The 23,087-nt window shown below is 40.8% G+C and overlaps 1 protein-coding gene across 2 annotated transcripts in view; it reads left to right on the top strand.

The window, feature by feature from the left end:
- The window catches only part of IQGAP2 (IQ motif containing GTPase activating protein 2), a 219,853-nt gene extending 203,749 nt beyond the window's left edge, over nt 1-16,104 (top strand). For both annotated transcript variants that reach the window (XM_074952699.1, XM_074952700.1), the window contains 6 exons: nt 1,626-1,713; nt 3,596-3,808; nt 10,524-10,684; nt 11,682-11,825; nt 14,685-14,793; nt 15,151-16,104. In XM_074952699.1, the coding sequence (XP_074808800.1) occupies nt 1,626-1,713; nt 3,596-3,808; nt 10,524-10,684; nt 11,682-11,825; nt 14,685-14,793; nt 15,151-15,264 (829 nt within the window). In that variant the 3' untranslated portion in view covers nt 15,265-16,104. The remainder of the gene's footprint in view (nt 1-1,625; nt 1,714-3,595; nt 3,809-10,523; nt 10,685-11,681; nt 11,826-14,684; nt 14,794-15,150) is intronic.
- The last annotated feature ends 6,983 nt before the right edge of the window (nt 16,105-23,087 follow it).

The following is a 23,087-nucleotide window of genomic DNA, read 5'->3' as shown; positions in this document are numbered from 1 at the left end:
GCTGTACCCCGTGTGTGCATCTCATTCTCCTCCTAAACAGCACTTGGAGTCCATAAACTATGGCCCCAGTGCAGAAAAACATTTGGATTCAGGAAAGAACTTAAGCACATGCCCAAGACCCATTGAGTCAATGTTAAGCATGTACTTAAGTCCTTTCCTGAATGAATGCATAAAATAGTTGTAATAAATTTCTGTCTGCTGAAATAAGTTCTAGGGAGATCACCAAAGGTTGGAGAAGGCAGCTTCAGAAGGAGACAAATCTGAATTGAGTATAGCTAGGGCAAACTCATTTTGAGAGAGCTTCTGCTTCACTGGCATATTGGAGTGAATTCAGGAGCAGTAGATGGCAGAAGGAATCCCTCTGAAGCTATTCTATATGTCTGAGCAGTCGCACGCAGTAAAGAGGAGCTATGGACAGAGGGAATAGTACATTGCTGCCATGCCTCCAGTAGGTTGAGCAGACTTCCTGCTCCAGCTATATATGCATCCGAATATGGTAATTCGGTTTACTGACATTTCTGGAGTTATTGCCACTGCTGCCTTTTTCCTTATGTATGAATTTCTAATACATCAATAAGAAGTTGATCCAAACTCAAATGTTTTGTGTCAAGTAAGAATGCAAGTTTCTTGTGATATTGTCTTTTGCAGGGGCATATATTAGAAGACCATACAATCTTTTCTTACCATTTCTTGTTGGATATAAACGTTTAGTCTTGAAAATGAAGACAGTGGTTTACATAGATAAAACAGTTGTTGTTTGAGGACTTAACATAGAAGTTTCACTGCTCATACTTCAAAATGATTTTTTTCAAAAACCCTATTGTTAAATTTTCTTTGTCTTTGAAGCATGGCATATACTATACATGACTCTTTATCCATTAATCTCTATGTATTATGCTGTTAGCCTGTAAAGAGATGTATCTAGTTTGTGTAACAATGTATTGTGTTGTAGTAGAGCTGTGTAACAGGATGTTCTTGGAACGAAAAGACAGCAGGAATTGTGATAACTTCTTACCCCAACCACAAAAACCCACCACTTTAAATATCAGGATATAGCAATTTCCTTTTTGTTTAGAAATGTTTTTTTTTTTTTTGCTAGTAAGAAAATGTATGTTCTCTGCTCCTTAGAGACACCTCTTTCTTTAAGCAGTACACAGCAATACACGTTATTAATATGTTGCTTCTGAAGTTCAGCAATGTCTTTGTTTCTAAATATTCAGTATAAATCCAGGTGGCTCATAAAAGATTTATGTATATGTCAGACTTTGGAAAGATCTGTGTTTCCATCTCTCACTTTGTCAGTCCTAAGTTAAGTGATAGCTAAATACAGGTGTATTTGTATCTGGATTCTTATTATGGCATCTATCACCATGATGATTGAATCTCCCAAATAATAAAGGGAACACAAGCATATAAACTTTGATACAAAAATGTGCATATATCAAAACTCCATTATTTAGTTTAATACTGCTGTTAATAGAAGCTCTGAAATCTAAAATACCTTTGAAAAATACCAACGTTTTGTGTGTGAGATCTTTAATTTTTTAGTCGAGTCACAAATGAGGAAACTAAATGCTTCCTATGACAGCTGTCTTATAATATCCATTGTTTATTTCTCTGAAAAGGACAAAAAGACTTGTAGTTGATGTGATACGAACACAACCGGGAGATACGCTCTTAGAAATCTTAGAAACACCAGCTTCTGCTCAACAGGTAAATGTCAGGCTATTTTTGCTCTCTTCATATAATGTATCTTAATACCTTGTCCTGGATTTAAAACAGGTAACAGATTTCTCTGACAGTTAACAATGGAGAAAAATATTTTTTTCAACTGAACCAGTCATAAAATTAAATTAGACATTTTTAAAATTCTTCAGATCTATCAGGAAATCAGTTTCTTATTTTGGTCTTTTTTTTCATGTGGATAACTTGGAATTAAAATCAGAAATTAATATGCATTTTTTAAAACTACTTCAGAGATAGCTATTGTAGAGAGTACATTATCTATTTTATTTCAGGAATCTTACTAAAATGTCCCATTTAGATCCCAGGGCTTATTCCTACTTGAAAATGTTGATCTTTTTATACTAACACACCTAGAATAAGATTGAAGTTGTACTGTCATGTATCCATGAAATTATTTTTAACATAGTTTATGAAAGTGTCGTAGTCTTTGATTTTTATACCATTAAATGCACCAATGTAAGTTATTTTACTATATATTTCATGAAAAAAATCTAGGATCTTAATTTCAAGCATTTTCTCATTTAGCTTCTTTGCTTATGCAATATAAACAAACAACTGTGTGGGAAACAGCCTTTCGCCTTCCTTTGTATGGGAATTGCGTGGGAATCTCTTGTCTTCTGCAGACTTCTCTCAAATGTTGAAGCCCAAAATATTTAGTGGATGCACAAACTATATCAGTGATGTCAAGAAAAGCCAAAGTAAAACAAAAAAACAAAAACAAAACAAAAAACAAATGAGGGCGGGGGGATGTCTTTAAGAACTGGGGGTCCTTTTACAAAGTCTGTTGAAGTCCATAAGAGTCTTTCCACTGATTTGAATGGGTTTTGGATCAGGCCATGGTACTGCAATTCAAACACATTCCCTGTGTCCCAGCTAACAAATTTACTAATTCTTTAATAATGGATAAGGCTGTGTGTCCGTCATGGAAGTCATGGATTCCATGACTTTCTGTGACTTCTGGTGCAGCTGACTCTGGGCCTACCGAGCAGATCAGGCAGTACCTGGGGCAGAGTGGGTGTGGAGAAGGGGCTCAGGGCTTGGGGCAAGGCATTGGGGTGTGAGGCAGCGCTTACCGGTGGCGGGAGAGGGGGGCCTTCCTGGAAGCGGACAGCATGTCCCTGCAGCTCCTGGGCAGAGGGGTCAGGGGGCTTTGCAGGCGCTGTCCCCACAGATCCTATTGGCTGTGGTTCCTGGCCAATGGGAGCTGCGGAGCCAGAGCTCGTGGTAGGGGCAGCACAGGAAGCCACCTTGGCCTTCCCTCCCCCTAGGAGCTGCAGGGATATGCAGAGCTGGGTAGGGAGCCTGCCAATCCTCCTTCTTCCCCCCTGCGCACCAGCGGGAGTCCTGAGCCGTGCACTGCTGCCCGGCACCCTTCCAGCACCAGTGGGCATCCCGGGCTGCGCGCTGCCACCCGACCCTCCTCCGCCAGCAACAGTGGGGGTCCAAGGTCACCCCCCCCCACAGCGCCCCGGGATGCGCCCCGTGGCGCCCCCCCAACCCCGCCCACGTTTTAGTTAGGTGTATATAGTACAAGTCATGGGCAGGTCACCAGCTGTGAATTTTTGTTTACTGCCCATGACCTATCCATGACTTACTAAAAATACCCATGACTAAAATGTAGCCTTAAATATGGACCTACTTTAAGGTGCCTTCAAGAGGCATGGTAAGAGTGAACTCCCTTAAAACAGTTTAATCAACATGGATATAAACATAGCATTTCTTTTACACAGTCTTGTGCTGCGTTCTCAGTTGTCTCTTTTACATGGAGGTGAGAGCATCTGGACACTTTTTTTATATATACAATTTTTATGAACTGGTAAGCAACTAGTTTTTACTGTATTTTCTCCAGGAATCCGAGCACTTAAAAGTGGTAGAGAAACATGCCATCTTAGATTCCAAAACTCCTGAGAAAATGAAGCATAGTCAGTCTATGCTTGAAGATGCGCAGCTACCAATAGAACAAAAGAAAAGGAAAATACAAAGAAATCTTCGCACATTGGAACAGGCTGGATTAGTGTCTTCAGCAAATAAGTACCAAGAAATCATCAATGAGATTGCTAAGGTAATTGGAATGTGCTGTTTTAAGATTTCTAAAAATGCACCTACCCTTTCACCATATGCACATGTACATGTGATAAACATCCTCCTACAGAATAGCAAACTGAGTCACCTAAAGTATGCAACTGATGATTCCATCTCAGTTTGAAAGAAAAATGTAGACCCTCAAAATAAGTGAGGAAATAAATTTAGTTGCTAAAATACTCAAATACATGATTGCTGGAGCTGAATAATGTGCAAGGGTGTGCACTTTTCCTCTATTATCCACATTACACAAGTGATGAAGAGTAACTGGCCATCTCTAATACTCTGGATATTTTTATGTAGCTCTTTTATTGGTATCGATAAACATACACCACAAATGGCAGGTGCTAATGCGAGAGGGTAAGCTACTTTTTTCCCATTTTAAAATTAAACAGTTTTTTCAAAGCACAATGTTTTGACAGGTTTCAGAGTAACAGCCGTGTTAGTCTGTATTCGCAAAAAGAAAAGGAGGACTTGTGGCACCTTAGAGACTAACCAATTTATTTGAGCATGAGCTTTCGTGAGCTACAGCTCACTTCATCGGTTTCATTTTTACAGAGCTTAAAAGTTATTAAGAAACCAACTAAAAATAGCAGTCAGAAAAAGGATTTCCTTACATACCTTTGGCATAAGGCAAAATAGCTGCAGCAATGATGAAAAACAGTAAAGGAGGGTGGTGTTCTCCATTATCTCAATAAAGAGTTAGGCTTGTAGCAACCAACCACCTTGACCCAAATCAAAATCCCCATTCTTGCTCATATTGTCCATTTAGTGTATGTAGTTAATGTGAAAATATATTAATTTGCATCAGCTATTGTCATGAGACACACGCTTTTTTGAAAAGGTAAAAGGTTGATTATGATTGCAAATACACATAGCAAGATATGTTTTCTAATGTGATTTCTGATACCATAACTGAGGGATTTCCTCTCTCCCCATGCTGCCATACTGCCACAGTTGTAATCAGAAAGTTGTGGTCAAGCTGCAACCTCCTTGTTACAAAAGGTGTGGTAGGGGGCATCTGGCAGGGCATCCTCTTTGAGATCCTGGAACTCGCTCCCTCCCTTTTCTGAAATAGTCCAGATCGGATAACTTTCCAGGCCTGCTGCAGAAGACATCTGTTTGAGGGCTTTTGAAGTAGGTGTAGGGAATGCTTCCTAGACAAATGGGTGGGAAGTTTTTTTTAGGTGGCTGGCAGAGCCCAGTCTGAATTGATCATTTTAAAGCTCCGGCCTTTTTTTTATTATTAATTTGTGTTATGGTACTTTAGTTTGTTTTTTTAGTCAACATAATTAATATCCAAGGTTGAGGGATGGATGTTTTTAAAAGTAATCTAGTTTTATCCTTCAAGTATGAACTGGTGCAGATCCCACTGTAGGTGTCTGTGTGCCTCTTGTGCAGTTGGAGTCTTTGAATAGCAGCATCCTTCAGGCTCTGCGTGGACCCTGTAATACCCTGAGCTCTCATGCGCTCTCAACCCTCCCGCAGTTCCCTCTTACTGCCTGTGGTAGCAAGACTGAAACCAGTGAGTGCCTCAAAAGGATGGACCAAAATACTAGCCCTCTAGAGAGAAATCCTCCAAGTCCTCTGTTGCTTCAAGAGTGGGAGGCGCTAGTGCGGCACAGGGAAGGAGTGGCCTGGTACTGATCTTGGAACAGGTTGCATTGCGTGCCTTACAAACACACTGTTGAACTCATCACAGTGCTGACGTACATACTGGTAGAGGAGTAGATATCCACATCTGAGACATCCCACACACAGAGACAACTATTGACACCACCTCCCTGGGCACCGATGTCACATACACTATGGCACCCTCACTGGAGGAAATATACTCCTTGTTGCTGTCCCTGAGCCATTGATTCACAATGTCAAAAAGGGGGAGAACCTCACAGAAAGTGCCGGAGGCTCCCCATCATAGGCAAAACATGAATGGCAGTGAGTTCATCAACTTCAACCCAGCCAACACCTGTACAGTGTGCATGTCTCAGAGCAGATCCCCTTCTCATGTATCACAAAAGAAGAGATCTCACTTCCCAGTGGCAGCAATGGCCTGGCCTTCCATGCCAGAGACAGATAACCTCCACAAACAGATTGAGGCTAAACAGGAAGAACCCCATCAACCTCCTTCTCCATCAGAAGTCATCATTGTCACTAGATGAAACCGTAACACTAGCCACAACATTCGCACTGGGCTACTTTAAAGTGTTGTAGGACCTTTCAACCCCAGTCCCACGGACCCTGGACATCATAACCTTAGTAATCTGGGAAAAGGCCCATAAACTCCGACATCCTAAATTTATCATCCTCTACCAGGATTGTCGTCCTCATTAACAACAATATACACTAGCTGGTGAAGGGACTTTTTGGCAGACTTTGGCCGCTCTTCCTGCTATATTCAAGAGGATGGAGAAAAGGTACCAAATATCATGCCAAGGCTGTGAATTCCTTATGGCTAACATAACCCAGGGTTCCTTGTGGAACTGGTATTATACACAAATTCAGATCTGCAAAGGGCACCCCAAAAGAGGACTCTAAGAAATGGAATCTTTTCAGGTGGAAGTCTTCTTCCTTTGCTTCAGTACAGCTTCTTATCGTGAACTGTCAGGCCCCATTCACAAAATGTAACTATTACATGAAAGATGAAGTTCTTCCTAACCAAGCTCCTACGGGACAGTAGGGAGGAACTGAAAGATGACATAAAGGAAGTTGCAGGGGGCCCTTGTCACATTAACATTGCAACGAAATGGCCTTGTTGCTTCATCTAGGACCCATAGAAGAGGTATCACGAGCTCAGGGGGAAAAGCTTCTCCTCCCAATATTTTCTTCTTCTGCAGAGGAAAGGTGGTCTTTGTCCTATCCTAGACCTGAGTAAACAGAACAAATACACGCACCACCTCAGTTTCAGGTTGGTGATGCTTGCCACGGATCTCAGGGCCATGGTCCCTCAATCCTGTGTCTGTTCAGTGTCCTAGGCCTGAAATTGAACAACGAAAAGTCAACTTCATTGCTTCTGCAGAGACAATAGAACTCATCAGGGTAGTCTTGGATTTGACCTCAGCCAGGTTTTCCTGCCTTATTCCAGATTTCATACTATAGGGGAGCTCAGTGTGATCCTCAGTGATCATCCTCAGACCACTGTGAGGAATTCCCTCAGACTTTTAAGTGATAGGGCAGCATTCACTTAGGTCCACCCCTAATGCCAGGCTGTACCTGAAAGATTTTCAGGCATGGCTCAAATCATTTTATTTCCCTCAGATTCATTATCTAGACAAGCTGATGTGCATCCCTGACAAAGTACTGTCATGAGGCAAGACGCCCTGTGCAGGGGAGTTCTTTTCTCTCTCCCTATCCCTATCATGACTTTGGTAATGGATGCCTCAGCTGTGGGTTGGGGAGTGCATCTGGGTGACCTTAAAGCTCAGGTTACACACAAATGTCCTCAAATTGCATGCAGTATTCTGTGTCTATTGGCAGTTCCTGCCACACATTTAGGGCAAGCCTATTCAACGCCACCACAGCAGTGTTTTATGTGAACAAGCATGGGGATGCCATGTCAGACAGCCTCTGTTAGGAGGCAGTCAAGTTGTGGAACTGGTGCATTCAGAGCTTTGTCAATCTCAATGCATCATACCTGCCGGGCTTTCAGGTGGTCTGGCAATTACCCAGGGGAAGTCTTTCAATTTGGAACACTAACGGTCACTCAACACAAGCGTTCTAACTGGTGTGTTCTGTGTACAGGATTTCCTGTCCGTACATCTGTCTGCAACTCGAAGGAACAGGAAGTAGTCCTCCTTCTGCTCCAGGGTGGCGCACAGCCCAGGATCAATATCAGACGCTTTCCTGTTTCTGAGAAACAAAGCTCCTCTGTGCATACCTGCCAATACCCTTTATTTTCAGGGTCATTCTCAAGCTCAATCAAGATCAGGGCAGAATTATCCTTATAGCTTCAGCCTGGCCAAGATAGACGTATTTACACCTCTGTAAACTGTCCACTCATGAACCTTCGTTACCAGTAATCTGAGACCTTCAGACACACAGCCAATGGGTGGATGTTGCACCCAGACTTGTACGTGCTGCACCTTACGGCATGGTTGAATGCAGAACAGGCACATTGCTCAGTGGCACTCTAGGAGCGCTCCTTGACAGCGGAAAGCCATCCAGAAGAGCTATTTAGCTGAGTTAATGGAAATGTGTTTTCCATCTCAGCAGCCTTCGGTAATGTGGCTCTGACTCAGATGAAGATTTAATCAATTCTGGACTATCTGTTGCGCCTTAAAGAGTCAGGTCTAGCTCTTAGCTCCATTAGGGTGCATCTGGTGGCCATCTCAGCATTTCACCCTCACATAGATCCGTCAGCCTTTGCTCACCCAATCACTACCAGGTGTGAATGTTTGTTTGTCAGAGACCCAATGTTTTTCTGGTTTTAAATCTAGTGGTGTCTGTGCTTATGGACCCTCCTTTTGAGCCTTTACCATTGTGCTTGTTTCTACACCTGACTGCAAAGGGAACCACCTTAGCAGCCATTACCTCTTCCAGGAGGGTGGGAGAGCTGAATGCATTGGTCACGAATCCACCCTACATTGTTCTACCAAGACAAGGTTCAGCTGAGACCTCACCACAGATTCCTCTTGAATATGGTGTCCCATTTCAAGTTGAATTAGTCTACCTGCCTACCAGGTTTCTTCCCAAAATTGCTTATGCATAAGGAGGAGGAGGAGCTCCATACCATGGACATTCAAGCATTGGTGTTTTTAGCTAGGTCGGACAAAGCCTTTTGGGGGTGTCTTCCCAGTTTTTCATCTTATGAGGAACGTAGGAGAGGCCACCTGATGACCACTCACAGGCTCTCAGAATGGATCACCAGCTGTGTTGTGTTGCCAAAGGAGTAATGTCTCCTGACACACTCAATGCACTAGACCAGAGCTCATTTGACCTCAGCAGCATTTGTGGCACATGTCCCAGTTATGGACCTCTGTAGAGCAGCGTAGTGGTCTTTTGTAGTCATACATTTGCCAGGCATAACTCACAGTCTGCTACATCACAGGAAGATGCAAATGTTAGGCAAGTGGTCCTGCAGTCCCTCTTCCAGTGAGACTCTGTGTCCTGCCTCCTAGAGTATCAGTTTGGGAATCGCCAGTAGTGTAGTGGACATATGTAAGCACTCAGAAGACAAAATGGTTACTCACCTTCTCATAACTGTTCTTCAAGATATGTTGCATATGTCCATTATACAACCCACCTTCCTTCCCTGATGCTTCAGCCTTTGTATCCTGGCTTTGGAGTATGAGGAGTTTAGCAGTGGGTGGGGTCTTTATGCATACTGCTGGGGGAAACACTCCAGCACCAGTGCACAGAATGCACATAAATCTACAGCATAATGGACCTGTGCAACATATCTTGAACAGTTATGAGAAATCCTGCATGTTGTTAGGGGGTTAAACTAGATCAGTGGTTCTCAACCTGTGGTCCGTGGACCCATCAGGGTCTGCAGGCTATCTCTAAAGAATCCACGGAAAGTTGTCATTACCCTAAAACAGGGGTTTTCAACATGTGGTCCGTGGACCTCAGAGGTCTGCAGACTGTCTAAAATGTCCAAAGGGGTCTGCCCCTCCATTAAAAAAATTAAGGGGGCCCACAAATGAAAAAATGTTGAGAACCACTGGACTGGATGATCCTTGCGGTCCCTTATAACCCTGTGATTCTATGCAACGGTGAGTAACCGTCTTTTTTTCAAGATGATGTCCATGTGGATTCTATGACCAGCTCTCAAACTCCACTTTCAGACTTTAGCAACGCAGGGTTTTGATTGTGGGGACCTGAGGGAGATTGTGGCTGTTCCACCCTTTATGCCCTTGCATGGGAGCATAGAACGTAGTATGTGTGGCCCCAGGCACTGCTAATCAAGACTCTAATTGGACACACAAGGGACATGCGCACCTATAGTGGGATCCACACGGACTACAACATCTCGAAGAACCACAGTTGTAATAAGTAACAATTTTTATTGTGCTTTAAAGACCTAAAAATAAGCATCACATGAATAGATAAATCCTTTATATTCTGCAATGTCCTAGAACTCTGAGTCAGAACTATCAGTGGCTTTTCACCCTATCCCAAATATTTGTCTCTCTTAAAATCTGACCTGTTTACTCACTTGGTCCTCACCACTGTTTGTAAATTCTGTACACTGGAGTGAAGAAGCTGACTAAGTCTCTACCTGTAGCATCAGTGTATTGGAAGAAATAACATACCATAAAGTTTTTGTGGATTTTCTTAACTAGTTTTCAGTAGTCATCAAATAATGGTTTATTTGCTGGAACACGGACTCTCCCTTCAGCATAATAGGCAGAAATAATTATAAATGATAAAAGAAATATGCTTTTATAAGCAGCTGACTAAATTGCACATAAATGGATTAGGGATGTCATTATCCATTTTGCACAACTAAATGCTATACTTTGTACACGTAGGTTTTGTATCTACACTTTAAAAAACCACTTCTGGGAAATATGAGCAAGTGCAGTATTATAATTTATGGTTTTTCCCCAGTAAATGATTGAGCAATAAGTTACTATTCAGTCATAGAAGCATTGAACAGATTTTGGTGGTGGTTTGTGAGGAAATTTAATTTAAAAAATTCAAATCAATTTATTATTCAATAAAACAATTCAATTCAAAACTTTTTACCTTAGGACATACGAAATCAAAGAAGATACCGACATCATCGAAAAGCTGAATTAGTGAAACTCCAACAGACTCTGTCTGCACTTCAATCCAAGACAACATTTTATGAAGATCAAGTAAATTATTACAACACCTATATAAAAACCTGCTTAGACAACTTAACAAGAAAGTGAGTTGAAAGATTTCTTTTTAATATCTAAAGAGCGTTCCTAATGCCATTGATGTAAGTGGAGGGCTTCATCCTTCGTTGCAAATTTGAGTATAATTCACATGTAAAAAGTGAACCAGAATTGTCACTAACTGTTGAATAACTAACTACACAGCGAAAAGGAGACAGTGGTGATAATAATTTTCTTTGAAGCCTCCTTTTAAAAAGCCTTTTTAAAAAAAAAAAAAAAAAAAGTCTGATAGAGGTATGTTTTCAATTTATTGGTCTTAAATTGGAAAGTTTAATTGGAGTTTATCAGTAGGAGTACTCATGTGCAACATTGCATTGGGGCATCACTATTATTTTCCTCCTCACTCTGAGGCAACTTGCTTGAAGGTGGAGGGATGTAAAATAGTACTAACTTATTAAAATATTTCTTTGCTAAAATGTGCTTTGTGATGCAAATATTTGACACTTGTCTGGGATGATCTGCATAACTCACTTCTGGATTACTGCGTTACTCATGAGATAAAGCCACAACTAAGACTGCACAATGTAAAGTTTTATTGACCTAAGTTGTGGGCTCTTTAAGGGAGAAGGACTTTTTTTTTAACAAGAAAATCTATTGTCACTTCTATCACTTTACATCTTACTATAAGTTAAGTATAACCAGATGCTAAAATTTAAGCTTTCAGCAGCTGAAAATCTTTACAAAAATATGTAATTATTCAGACAAAACGTCTCAATTTTTCTGTCTAATAGTAATTCCAGTAAAGCTCAGATCTGTTCCTTTTCTTTTTTCCTCCATTTTGTTCCTTTCTAGTGTTTAATTTATTTTTTAATGTGAAAGTTGGTTACAGTTAACAAGAGCCTTCAGAAGAACACACAGGAGTGAAGGAAGAACTAAACTCTTTGTTAGCCATTCCTTTGCAAAGAACTATGGAGAAAAGGAAAGAAATAAGTGTGAAAGAGAAATGTGTTTGGTGGTGGATTAACTACAAACTTTTTTCTTCTACAGAAATTCTCGGAGGTCAATTAAATTAGATGGAAAAGTAGAAGAGAAGGGAAGCAAAAAACTTAAGCAAACATCACTAAAGTACACAGCAGCAAGACTACATGAAAAAGGCGTCATTCTAGAAATTGAAGATCTTCAAACCAACCAGTGAGTATGACAAGAGCCAAGGAAATTGACAACTCTTTAACCAGTCATTGTTTTGGTAAAAGTTCAGAAATGTCAGCATTCTTTTTTCCTCACATTACTGTAGAGGTTTTTATACATTAGGAAGGGACATTACAGTTGCGTATCCTAATAAACTTTTTCCCTGCTGTCTTTGTAGTTTGCTACTTAATGACTTATTTTTGAGACTAGGCACTATATATTCTTGCAACATTATAGCTAACTTCTAGATGTTCCATTTAAAGTGATTTAATAAGCGCTGATACAGCTGACTTGCTGAACATCTACTGCATTTTCATCCATTGAGTAATCATTTTAATAAACTTTTGAGTAAAGCAGGCATTATGCTGAAATTGCCATTAGTGAAAATAATTCAGTTTTGAAGCTTCTGGATCCTGTCCTCTACCTCCTCCTGAGACACTTGGGCTTCAGCTCTCTTCCTGCAAATACCAGAGACAGGTCACACGTGGCTTCTCTGTGCTTCCTTCCACCCTCGTCCTTTGGCAGTGCAAACAGAATTGGTTTTTGAAGTCTCCCGCATTATCTAATATCCTAGGTTTCATAGCTCTGTTTGGGACAGCTGCAAGCAAAATATTTCACCTTTCTCTCACCCTTTCTCCCGTAGAGGACGAAAAAATTTTCAGGGTGCTTTGTCATTCCTGCTGAGTTCTATCATACTGAGCAAGCCAAAGAGAACAAACTGAAAATCAAGGAGTGCTTCATTTGTGAGGAGACCTTTTTCAGAAGCTATAGAAAAGACAGCTCTGTCACTCTTTTCAAAGGTCCATGGGCCTTTGCTCTTCTAAAGAAAATGATGCAGCATTGCAATGACATGTTGAGGTCCCTGCATTCTTCCTCACACCCTAGTCAAGACTCCTTCAGATCCATTTCAGCAAGGATGGGTCAGTTCATATTGGTGGTGAGGCTTGTTAGAGCCCCTGTGGTATTAATCAGGGATTCTTTGAGGGAAATTGGGGGGGACTTGTTAATTTAACACCTCACAATCACCTGGTCCGGTCTACTTCAAAAACGAAATTCTAGAGTTCCTTCCTGTTCACTTAAGTGAGTTATTGTCAAGAGCAAGGAGTCTGGCATATTTTCCAGTTAGCCTTCTTTTAAAGAGGAGAATCCAGTCCCTTAGGAGGATGCTTCCTTCATTTCCTTTCCAATAATATATTCAAGGTTGAGGAGCGCAAAAGCTCAACCCTCCCTCCTTCCCTTCACATGAGCTAAACCTCAAAAGCCCCAAGTATAATGGGAGAGTGGGCCCCCAATCGGAATGAAACTAACTTCCCAAAGGCAAAATGAATACATATTTTTTAAAGAAGCCAAACACCAGAAAATACAAAGGACAAAGCACCCTAGATCTTCATCTTCCATGAGCTCCAGTTTCTCCTCCAAAGAAGGAGCTTTGTTTGAAAATTCCTGGTTTTGTGAAAAACCCAAAGTTAAAGCAGCATGAGAAGTTCTTTTTTTCAGGCATGTTTGAAACCATGGAGAGGAGGTTGAGGACACCATCAAGATGTAGCCAGAGAAAGCCTTACTAAGCTAAAACGAAGGACAGCTATTACTCATCCAAAACAGAGAACTTTCCATCCCCCTACTACGTTGCTCCATTGAAGTCATTGGGGAAGGAGTGGGAAACTCCCAACAAAAGGGGAAAAGGCTATTTAAGTCCTGAAATTCTACCTGGTTCTAGCATCTTAACAGTGTTTTCTAGCTCCGCTGAGGCTGATGTAGCAATAACATCCCTGGCAAAGGACATGGTGTCTTAGCATCTCTTCCTAAGGGAAGGATAACTTCTCAAATGCCCTGGTAGATGGAAAGATAGAGGCCACTCTCAGAAGGACTTCAATGACTCATGTGTCTTCAGAGCCTCACTGATAGCCACCTGATATGCCAGGACCCAAATGTCCTGGTACATAAAGCTAAAAAGACCTTTTCCCTAAAGATGAAACGTGTTTTTGGCTCTACTTTATATTACAAGTACTAAGTTAAAGATCAGCAGTGGTTCAAGCTCCTTTGGCTCTTAAAAAGCTGAACAGATCAGAGAAGAGAGATCAGTTCAGGATGGAGACACTAACTTCCATTATTGCTTCAGTGTCTATTGGGAGATCCCCTGATGATGATGGATCTGATGGAAGCTAAATCTGTATAGTCAATAAGACCATGTCCTGTTGTGGCAAAGAGAGTTAACAGCTTGCCGGCTAGGGGTCATTTAGGCACTTGTTACCTCTTCCCTTTAAGGAAACAGAACTTGTGTGTACATTTTGTAAATAAATTACCCTATAGCCATGCTACACTGCAGACTTCTTCTGGCATAGCACTGTTAGTCAGGGGTGTGATCCCTTACTGATGCAGCTGTGCTGGCAGACACCCCTATTGTAGATGCAGTTATACCACCAAAACTCTGGTATGCTTTTACTGGTATGCTTGTTCTACTCATGGGAGGCAGTTTTATTATACGAGTAGAAAACACAGCTTTGCCAGTGTTCCTGAATCCACACCAGGAGCACTGTGCTGGTATAGTATGCTTGTATTCCTATACTGTAAAGCACTTTGAGTGTAAATATAGCCTAGGAAAATACCCAACTCTGCGCTACTGATTTCTGCTCCAAACCAGAAGCTGCCCTGGAGTCTCCCAGATTCTGCTACTGTTGGGCACAGGGGCAGTAGTAATACCTATGGTTTCAGATTACATACTTGTCATGAGTGCATACTGTGCTCAGGAAAAGGAAAATACTAGTGCTTTATAGTACAGATTTTGTTTTCGTGGCTTTCTCTATTGTTTCTTAATCATGTGAAATTGTGCGGCATACATTTATACATCCAATTTTTTTTAAGGTTTAAAAATGTTATGTTTGACATCACACCTGGTGAAGAAATCGGTGACTTTGAAATCAAAGCAAAATTCTTGGGTGTTCAGATGGAAAAAGTGGAACTCCATTTCCAGGTAAAGTTTAAATTTGTTCTATTGGACCTAAAAATCTACCCTTTCTGATTGTTCATAAACTATTGGAGCAGTATAGTATAATGGGGGGGAAGTAACAGTGTTACTGAGGTAGGATATTAAGCTCAGGTTGAGATTGGGTATGTAGAGGGGGATAATTTTAGTTTAGATGTATGACTAGACAGTAAGTGTGTCAAAAATTAGTTACTAAATGTCACTTCAGCTCTGAAGCCTCTAGCGCTTGAGGCTCTAGACTGATAAATAAATGCACGAGAATTGTTGCTTTTATTTTTCAAATTGAGAATCCTAAAGTGTGAACCCAAGCCAAGACTAACTTTTTTTTTTTATTCTTAATTGCAGGATTTGCTTCAGATGCAATATGAAGGTGTGGCTGTAATGAAAATGTTTGATAAAGCTAAAGTGAATGTAAACCTGCTCATATTCCTGTTGAATAAGAAATTCTATGGAAAATGAAGATTGCAGCTATTGTGGACTCTGCATCAAATCAATAGGAATGTCTGTTCAGTATTTTTGCTTTTAAACATTTGTTTGCGGTTGCTATCATTGGATGTTGTTTTTGATGTCAAAAAAAGACCAAACTGTTCAGAAGAATATACTTATGTGCCTTTTTAATCATTTGATACTGCAGTAGTAAATTAGAAAATAGATTAATTTAAACACTTCCAGATTTCACTGTGGTGTTGGAACTTTGATTGGAAAGTATATCATTATTTAGTGACACTCAGCTATTTCGGGGCCAGAGGGGAGGGCTGGTTTTTAAAGTAGGCAGAAAATAAATTTAGTTCAATGGCATAAATATATACACTTCTTCCTATGAAAACATTATATTTTTAAATTATCCAAGTTACATAATATAGTTCTTATTAGACTTCTGAAGTATTCTCTGAAAGAAATCCTAATTTGTTTCTAAGGGATATTTTTGGCAAATAGTTAAATGCTAAGCCTATTTTCTGGCAATTGTCAACTGTAAAGCGAACTCCTGTGCAATTTGAAATAAAATTTTATAGGTAATTATAAAGTTACAATAACATTTACTTGTACAAAATATATTTTGTGATTTTATTCCTACTAAATAAAAGTGCACTACTGCCTCGGGTAAGTAAAACTTTCTACTCCCAGCCTTTTAATTTAAGGGGCAAGCTCAATAGTGATCAGTTGTTTTTTTAATTACTTGAGGTATTAGAATACTTAAATTGTGCCTGTCTTTTTTTGTACAAAAATAAATAAAATCAGTAAATAAATGCAATAAAATCCGTTTTTAAATGTATTCTTTGGAGATTGTTCTATGTAAAATAAATGTTACTTACTTACGCTGGTTTGGTTTCTAAATCATTTTCACCCTTTATTACTGTAACAATCCACATGGTGAGAGGGAATTCTGTTGCACAGCTTCTCTCCTCATTCATTACTCATGGACTAATACCCTCCATCTGTGGAATTTGGAAGTTGTCCAGTGTTGCTGGAGCCTCTAGAACTAAACTCTGCCCTTCAGTTCAGGGCACCAGATTTTCTGCCTCTGGCAGTGGAATCAGTTTGACAGTTTCTCCCAACCATTTTGTTCTAAAAGCTTTTATTGTGATTCATTTTTGTGCAGTGGCAACTTCGCCGCCTCCTCCCCTGGATCAGGTAAATAGCAGTGTTGTGGCTTCAACAATCTGGGTCTGCCACGACAGCCGCTCCCTGCAGGACTACTCTGTCCCGCATTCCGGTATAGCAGAGCTATCCTGCAAATACCTGCCTTAATCTAGGCAATGTTCCCTGTGATGCTCTACAGAGGGTGAATTATGCCCTACCTGTTCCCAATCAGCTAACCCTTGCACTGCCAGGATACGAAGCTCCGAGTCAAACCAGTATGTTGGGTTCCCAGCCCGCCCCAAGGAACCTTAGTGCCAATGCAGAAAAATCTGATCAGGAGTTCCTGAGCTTTCAAGGAAAGAGTCTAAGGATGAGGAGGAAGCTATCCAGCTTGCTCAGGGAGTAAATCCTGTAACAGACCTGGGCTGGAGTGGGGGGGGAACCCTGAAAGGATCCAGAGTTGTCATTCCTGTCCGTTTCCTCCCCCCACCAAGATACTGAAGTGGGTTCTCTGCTTGCTTGCCTAATGGCTTTGTTTACCTTGCATGTAAATATCCTTTTCATTGACTTTGGTCTTGTTTAATTTTCTCTGGAGACATAGTCAACCTGGCAAAATTGTCTAGGATAGGCTGGGCTTAGGCACTGCCTGCCAAACACATTTTAGGAACATATTTCCAGCACGTCTATAATTCTTTATACACTGCCAGTACATACATCGCAATAATAGTAATACCAGCATCTTACCAATTTGTATACAGCTTATATGACCACTTTTAGCTACAAATACTGACAGCTGCGAGTTCGGGCAATGAGTGTGTCAGGCCTAATGAAAGGTATGGTACAATATGCCCTGTACAAGTTAGCATTGATGGGCTTCCCATGTCACACAAGGGTACCCATGAAGGGATTATTACTCTGGCAGAGGGAAAAATCTGGAGCAGAAGCTGCCCAAGGAAATCAAGATAAATTTTCCTCAAAATCCTCAGCATGACACAGACAAAAAGAGCATTTGTGTACAAAAGTTCACGACTCCTGTACAAGACTTCCTTCTGGTCTAGTCTCTGCACCTAGAATTTTAAGTGTCTGGTTGTATGTTGTGCACCTATAACCATGCACATAGAACATACCAGTCAGTACCCTTTCTGGAGAAACAGACGCATTCATAAATATAGGTGCTGGAAAAGATACAGAGCCACCAGCTCTTCAAAATCAAGAGGAGCTTTTGATCTCGGTGCAACCATAGCAGGAAAGATTTGCAAAGATCCAAAACTTCATTGCATCAGTTATTTCCTGAGGGGTCATCAGTAACCAATTATTTACAATGGCTAGAATTGCTGGTGCTATGCATCAGATTCATACCCTGAATAGCTGAAATGTCTTCTGCTGACATAAGATCACATGGACTTGCAACATGAGGTGTCATTCTCCTATAACATTCAACTGCCCCTTTGTGGGCAGGTAAGTACACACGACACATTGAAAGCCAGCTCAACTTTCATGCTAGACCCTTGCATGCTCACTATGGATGCAAGCATCCTTGGAAGACAAATTTCCAAAATCTCTCCATATGCATCCTTTTAGTTCATTTTAATACCTCTATCCAGGGAAAACACACAAAACCCGCAAACGTGATCAAAGGGGATTGAACTAGGTGTCCATGTAATCCAGTATCCTGTCTGTGATCGTGAACAGTACCAGCTGCAGCAGTTGAAGGTACAAGAAATCATGTAGTAGGCAGTTATGGTACTTGCAGAGGAAGTCTTCTACCTCCTGTTAGAAGTTGGCTTATGACTGAGGCATGAGTGACCTCTGGTTACTCCCTGGTGTTGGAAGGGATATAAAAACCAAAGTTTCTCTGTGACCATGGAAATAATGTTCTGGATTCAATACAGTTCACTTAAAGGATATGGAAAAGGGAGAGTTGTGGTTCTCCTTCTAGTTCTCCACTGGCCCACTTTGGACTTGTTATACGGCTAAGAAGCCTGCGTTACACCTGCAGAAAACACCAGACCTCTTGAGAAAGGGACTCCTTCATTCAGACTGCGAACACCTACAGTTAACAGCCTGGATATCAGAAGAGAAGTGTAGTTCAGCATGAATTCTCCATAATCTCTTATAATTTGGTATCCGGACAGAACTCAACCAGAATATTTTGTTCGTTGATCTAGTCAAATTTACATTTCTGGTGCGAAGGAAAACCAAAAGCTTTTTTGTGTGTGTAGTGCCCAGTACTATAGAACCTCGACCTCCAGATGCTATTGTGACACAAATGTCATCATAATCCCAAAGGTCTGGTGATCTCAGTTACGTATTTCAGAGTAGCAGCCGTGTTAGTCTGTATTCGCAAAAAGAAAAGGAGTACTTGTGGCACCTTAGACTAACAAATTGATTTGAGCATAAGCTTTCGTGAGCTACAGCTCACTTCATCGGATGCATTACATATGGGTTTCTCCAGGAGAAATGGTTGTCTTACAACCAAACACCTTAGAAAACGTGGGTACCAGTCAGAGCAGCTCTTTACAGACAGACACATTGGGTCTTCCACTAGAGTACTGGGTGCCAAGTTTAATCACAATGACAAATTAGATAACCCCATGGCTGGCCTTTCTAGTTGCCTTTTCCTCCAACTGGCAAGGTTTTGGAATTACTTCCTATGGTCGTACAAGAACCACACTTCCTTTGTCAAACAGAAAATGTTGTTGTTATAGTTCAAGGTAAGCTCCTCTTTCCACAGTTCTTGGTAACCAGTTCTCATTTTGTTCTAATCCTTGGGAGGTGGCATTCCTAGAGCTCTAAAGCTATATCTCAAGCATATGGAGTACTTATGCTAATTGTATTTTGTTCATCTCATTCTATTTGAAATGCTAAGGCCTTAGGACCTCAAGCTTGCTGCAGATAAGAGATGAAAAATTCTGCAAACTAGGCATCTGGGAAACTATTCACAGAAGTCCCCAGAGGCACTGACGGAGAAGTGTATTAGCCTCATTTGAGGAAGATTTGCAAAATAAATTTCCATCCCTCTTCAATGGTATCCTTTGGTAGGCAGGTGCTACTGGGTTGGTGCCCACATTACTCCTTCTTTTATAAAGCACTTACTCTAATTATGGGGGAACTTCCATTCCTGCCTATTATTCTACTATAATAATTAATCTCTGCTTATCCTTCCCCTCCCTAGTTTGAGGATTCACTGCTTGCTACTTTCCATGAGTAATGAATGAGGAGAGAAGCTGCATAATAGAATGAGAAATTTCTTTCATGATCATTTAATTTCTGTTAGCAGCTTGTCTCTGAATTCAACCCACCCTATTAGTCTGGTAAAAAACTGAACATTTTCTGTCAAGGGACACTTAGACATAATGTCTTAAAGTTAATAGTAATATGTTATATCAAGTTGTCTTAATGCTAATGATTAGTTGCTGGAATGTTTCTACAGTTTTGGGAAAAACTCTTCTGATGGGCGGAAGTTAGTTCTAGAGCCTCTGGCAACAACACTAGATCACCTTTGAATTCCACAGGTTGGGGGCATTAGTCCATGAATAATGAGTGAGGAGAAAAGCTGCTAACAGAGAAAATTATCAGGCAGGAAATTTCTCATTCTCTTCAATGTTTTTACTAAAGCTGATAAGTCCAATTTGACCTGAAACCTCTCATTATCTTTCTCCCCAAAGCAATAGATGAACAGTGATAACTTTCATGTGCTATACACCATTACATGTGATTATTATTTTACTGGTAAATGACTACATCTAAAGAGGGAGAGCATTCATCCAGTGGACAGTTATAAATACAGTGGGTAAAACAATTTTTAATAATACTTTTTTGAACATGACAAAGGTTTAAAAGGATGGCTGGACAATGAAGTTCTGTGGAATTAAAGATCCAGCAAATATTCATTTTTGAGAGTAAATAAAACTGTATAAAGCAGATGATATTGAGGTATCCTGACTGTCACACTGTTTGGAGTAGTTCATGACTGAGAGTGCCAACCTCAGGGTAGACTGTCAAAAAGCAGGGCAGACATCCCAGACTGGTGCTTTGCTCTATAATTAGATTTTACCAACCCAGTAACAAATGTGAACTCTTGAAGTGCAATAAAAGTCTTACCATGGAGTCACAGACAGTCCCCTGGGGCACTCCAGCCTATCTTGTCATCCAGGCAAGCTGGTCTTAGTGATAAATGGTCACTTACACCACAGATCACAAAATATTCAGGTTATTCCCAGTCCCAAGAGACCAGGCACTTATCCAAGATCAATTTGTATCTTAGATCTCACACCAAAGACAATGCTTGTAGTCTATCCTATAGTAAACTAAATAAGGATTTATAAACTAGGGGAAACAAGAGTTATTTACAGGTTAAAGCAGGCAACGTATATACACAAATGAGTTACAGCCTATGGTTCCAAAAGGTGACAGAGATGTAGTAATCTATCAACACTGAATGTCTTTTAGGGCTAACCTAGGTTGATCCTGGGGATCTCTGCTTTTTTTTCCTAGCTCCAACCCTGTGACAGTCCAAAAAGCAAAGAGAGGAAGAATATTCATGTTGGGTATCTTTACTTCCTTCTTCCACAGTTCAAACTGATGGGATGACCTTTCTTGCATGTAGCACCTTTATGGGTGTAAGAGAGGGTGGGAGAGAGTTAAGGTGCGGGGGTGCACCCCTGGGGGCAGGGGGCTGGGGTGCAGGTAGGGTGCAGGGGCTGGGAGGGAGTTAGGGTGTGGCAGGGGGTTCTGACCTGGGACAGGGAGCTTGGGGTGTGGGCTCCAGCCGGGTGGCGCTTACCTGAGGCAGCTCCCGGTTGACGGTGCAGCGGGGCTAAGGCAGGCTCCTTGCCTGCCCTGCCTCTGCACTGCTCCTGGAAGTGGCCAGCATGTCCTGCCCTGAGGCAGAGGGGAGGCCAGGAGGCGCAGGCACCACCCCCGCAGTTCCCATTGGCCAAGGTTCCCAGTCAATGGGAGCTGTGGAGCTGGCACTGGGGGTAGGGGCAGCATGCAGAGCTTCCCTGATCGCCCCTCCGCCCGGGAGCTGCGGGACTGGAGGGGGGCATGGAGACTTTCCACAGGCCGGATTACATTAAGCAGTGGGCCGGAGGTTCTCCACCCCAACCTACACTGTTATTACATATGATTAAAAATCAAATGGATACATTTCAATACTATAAAGTACACCATCATCACTTCTCGTTTTTCTTGTTTGTGTGTAAATGCCAGCTTTGACCTACCCAGTCTCTACAAGCAAATTTCACAATATTTACTGTACACTTCATCTTTCATAAAATTTAAATGCTTTGTTCTAACTTCCTGTTAACTTATTCACACCTACAAGTTAGAACATTTGTAATGCTGACTTAATTCATAGTGTTTATGCTCAGGAGAAACTGCATGATGGAGACTAAGAGTGAAATCCTGGACTCACTGAAGTCAATGGCAAAATTCCCATTGATTTAAATGGGGCCATGATTTTACCTAAAGACTATTCTACATAAATGTCTAAATCTAATTTAAAATGACTATGAGATTGCTATGAAAATGGCCAGTTTCCCAAAGCTAAAAATAATTATAAAAATTGAGAGCAAAACTTTTAAACAGAAGTGTGTGGGGGAAGTGGAAGTTGTTTAGGAACACTTGATATTCAAAAGGCCATAATTCTTCAGTCACAAGAGTGTTCCTATGGCTATTTAAAAATAGATTAAAAATAATCTTGGCTAAAAGGGAAAGTGAAAACAGCAATTATATATAAGTGGGGAAAGGGGAGGTTGATGGGATTGACTATAATGTAGAAATTAAGAAGCGTGGACAACTGAAAAGGGAAGCTAAAGATATTGATAAAATATCTATGGTCAGTCAGGTTAGGGAATTTCTTAATACATTGGGAACAAAAAGAAATCCCAACACTGGGATAAGTCAGTTACTAAACGGAGATGGTAAAATTGTCAGTGCAGAAGTCTTCAATATCTGTTCTGCATTTGGAATAAAGCTGGATGATGTATCAGTCTCATGACAATGAAATACTTTTTATTAAAGCAATAATTAAGGACACTAAATAGCATTACAGTAACACGCTTTTAAAACAGCAATCTGAATAACTTGCACCAAGGAGTTCTAGAGGAGTTGATTAAAGATTTCTCTGGACAGTTAATGTTTAATAAATTTTGGAAAACTGAGGAACTGGCAGCGCACTGACGAGCCAATGTTTTAAAGGGAAAACAGGTTGACCTGGAAAATATATACACTGGTTAGCCTGCCATTGGTCCCAAGCAAAATAATGGAATGGCTGATATCAGACTCTATCAAAGAATTAGAGGACAGTATATAGTTAACATGAGTCAACGTGGTTTTATAGAAAATGGCTCTTGTCAAACTAGATATTCTTCAGGACTACAGATCTGGTTCATAAAGGTAACTATGTACTTAGTTTTCTGTAAGGTATTTGGCTTAATGCCACATTACATTATCACTTACATAGCATTATACAAAATCAGTATGATTCATTCAGGGGATTAAAAACAGGCTGATAAATTCCAAAATATAAGTAATGGAAAATAATCAATGAAGGCTCTTTCCAGTGAAGTCCTTTAAGGCCATTCAATATTTTTATCTATGACCTGGAATAAAATTATAAAATATTGCCACACTGGTTGGTGGCATGCTAAGTAATGATGTGGATCGTTTTATAATGTTGATGCATCAAACATTCA

This window comes from Natator depressus, chromosome 5 (assembly GCF_965152275.1).
Source record: "Natator depressus isolate rNatDep1 chromosome 5, rNatDep2.hap1, whole genome shotgun sequence".
In the NCBI taxonomy this organism is placed as follows: Eukaryota; Metazoa; Chordata; order Testudines; family Cheloniidae; genus Natator; species Natator depressus.
This window is presented reverse-complemented; position numbering and strand designations above follow the sequence as displayed.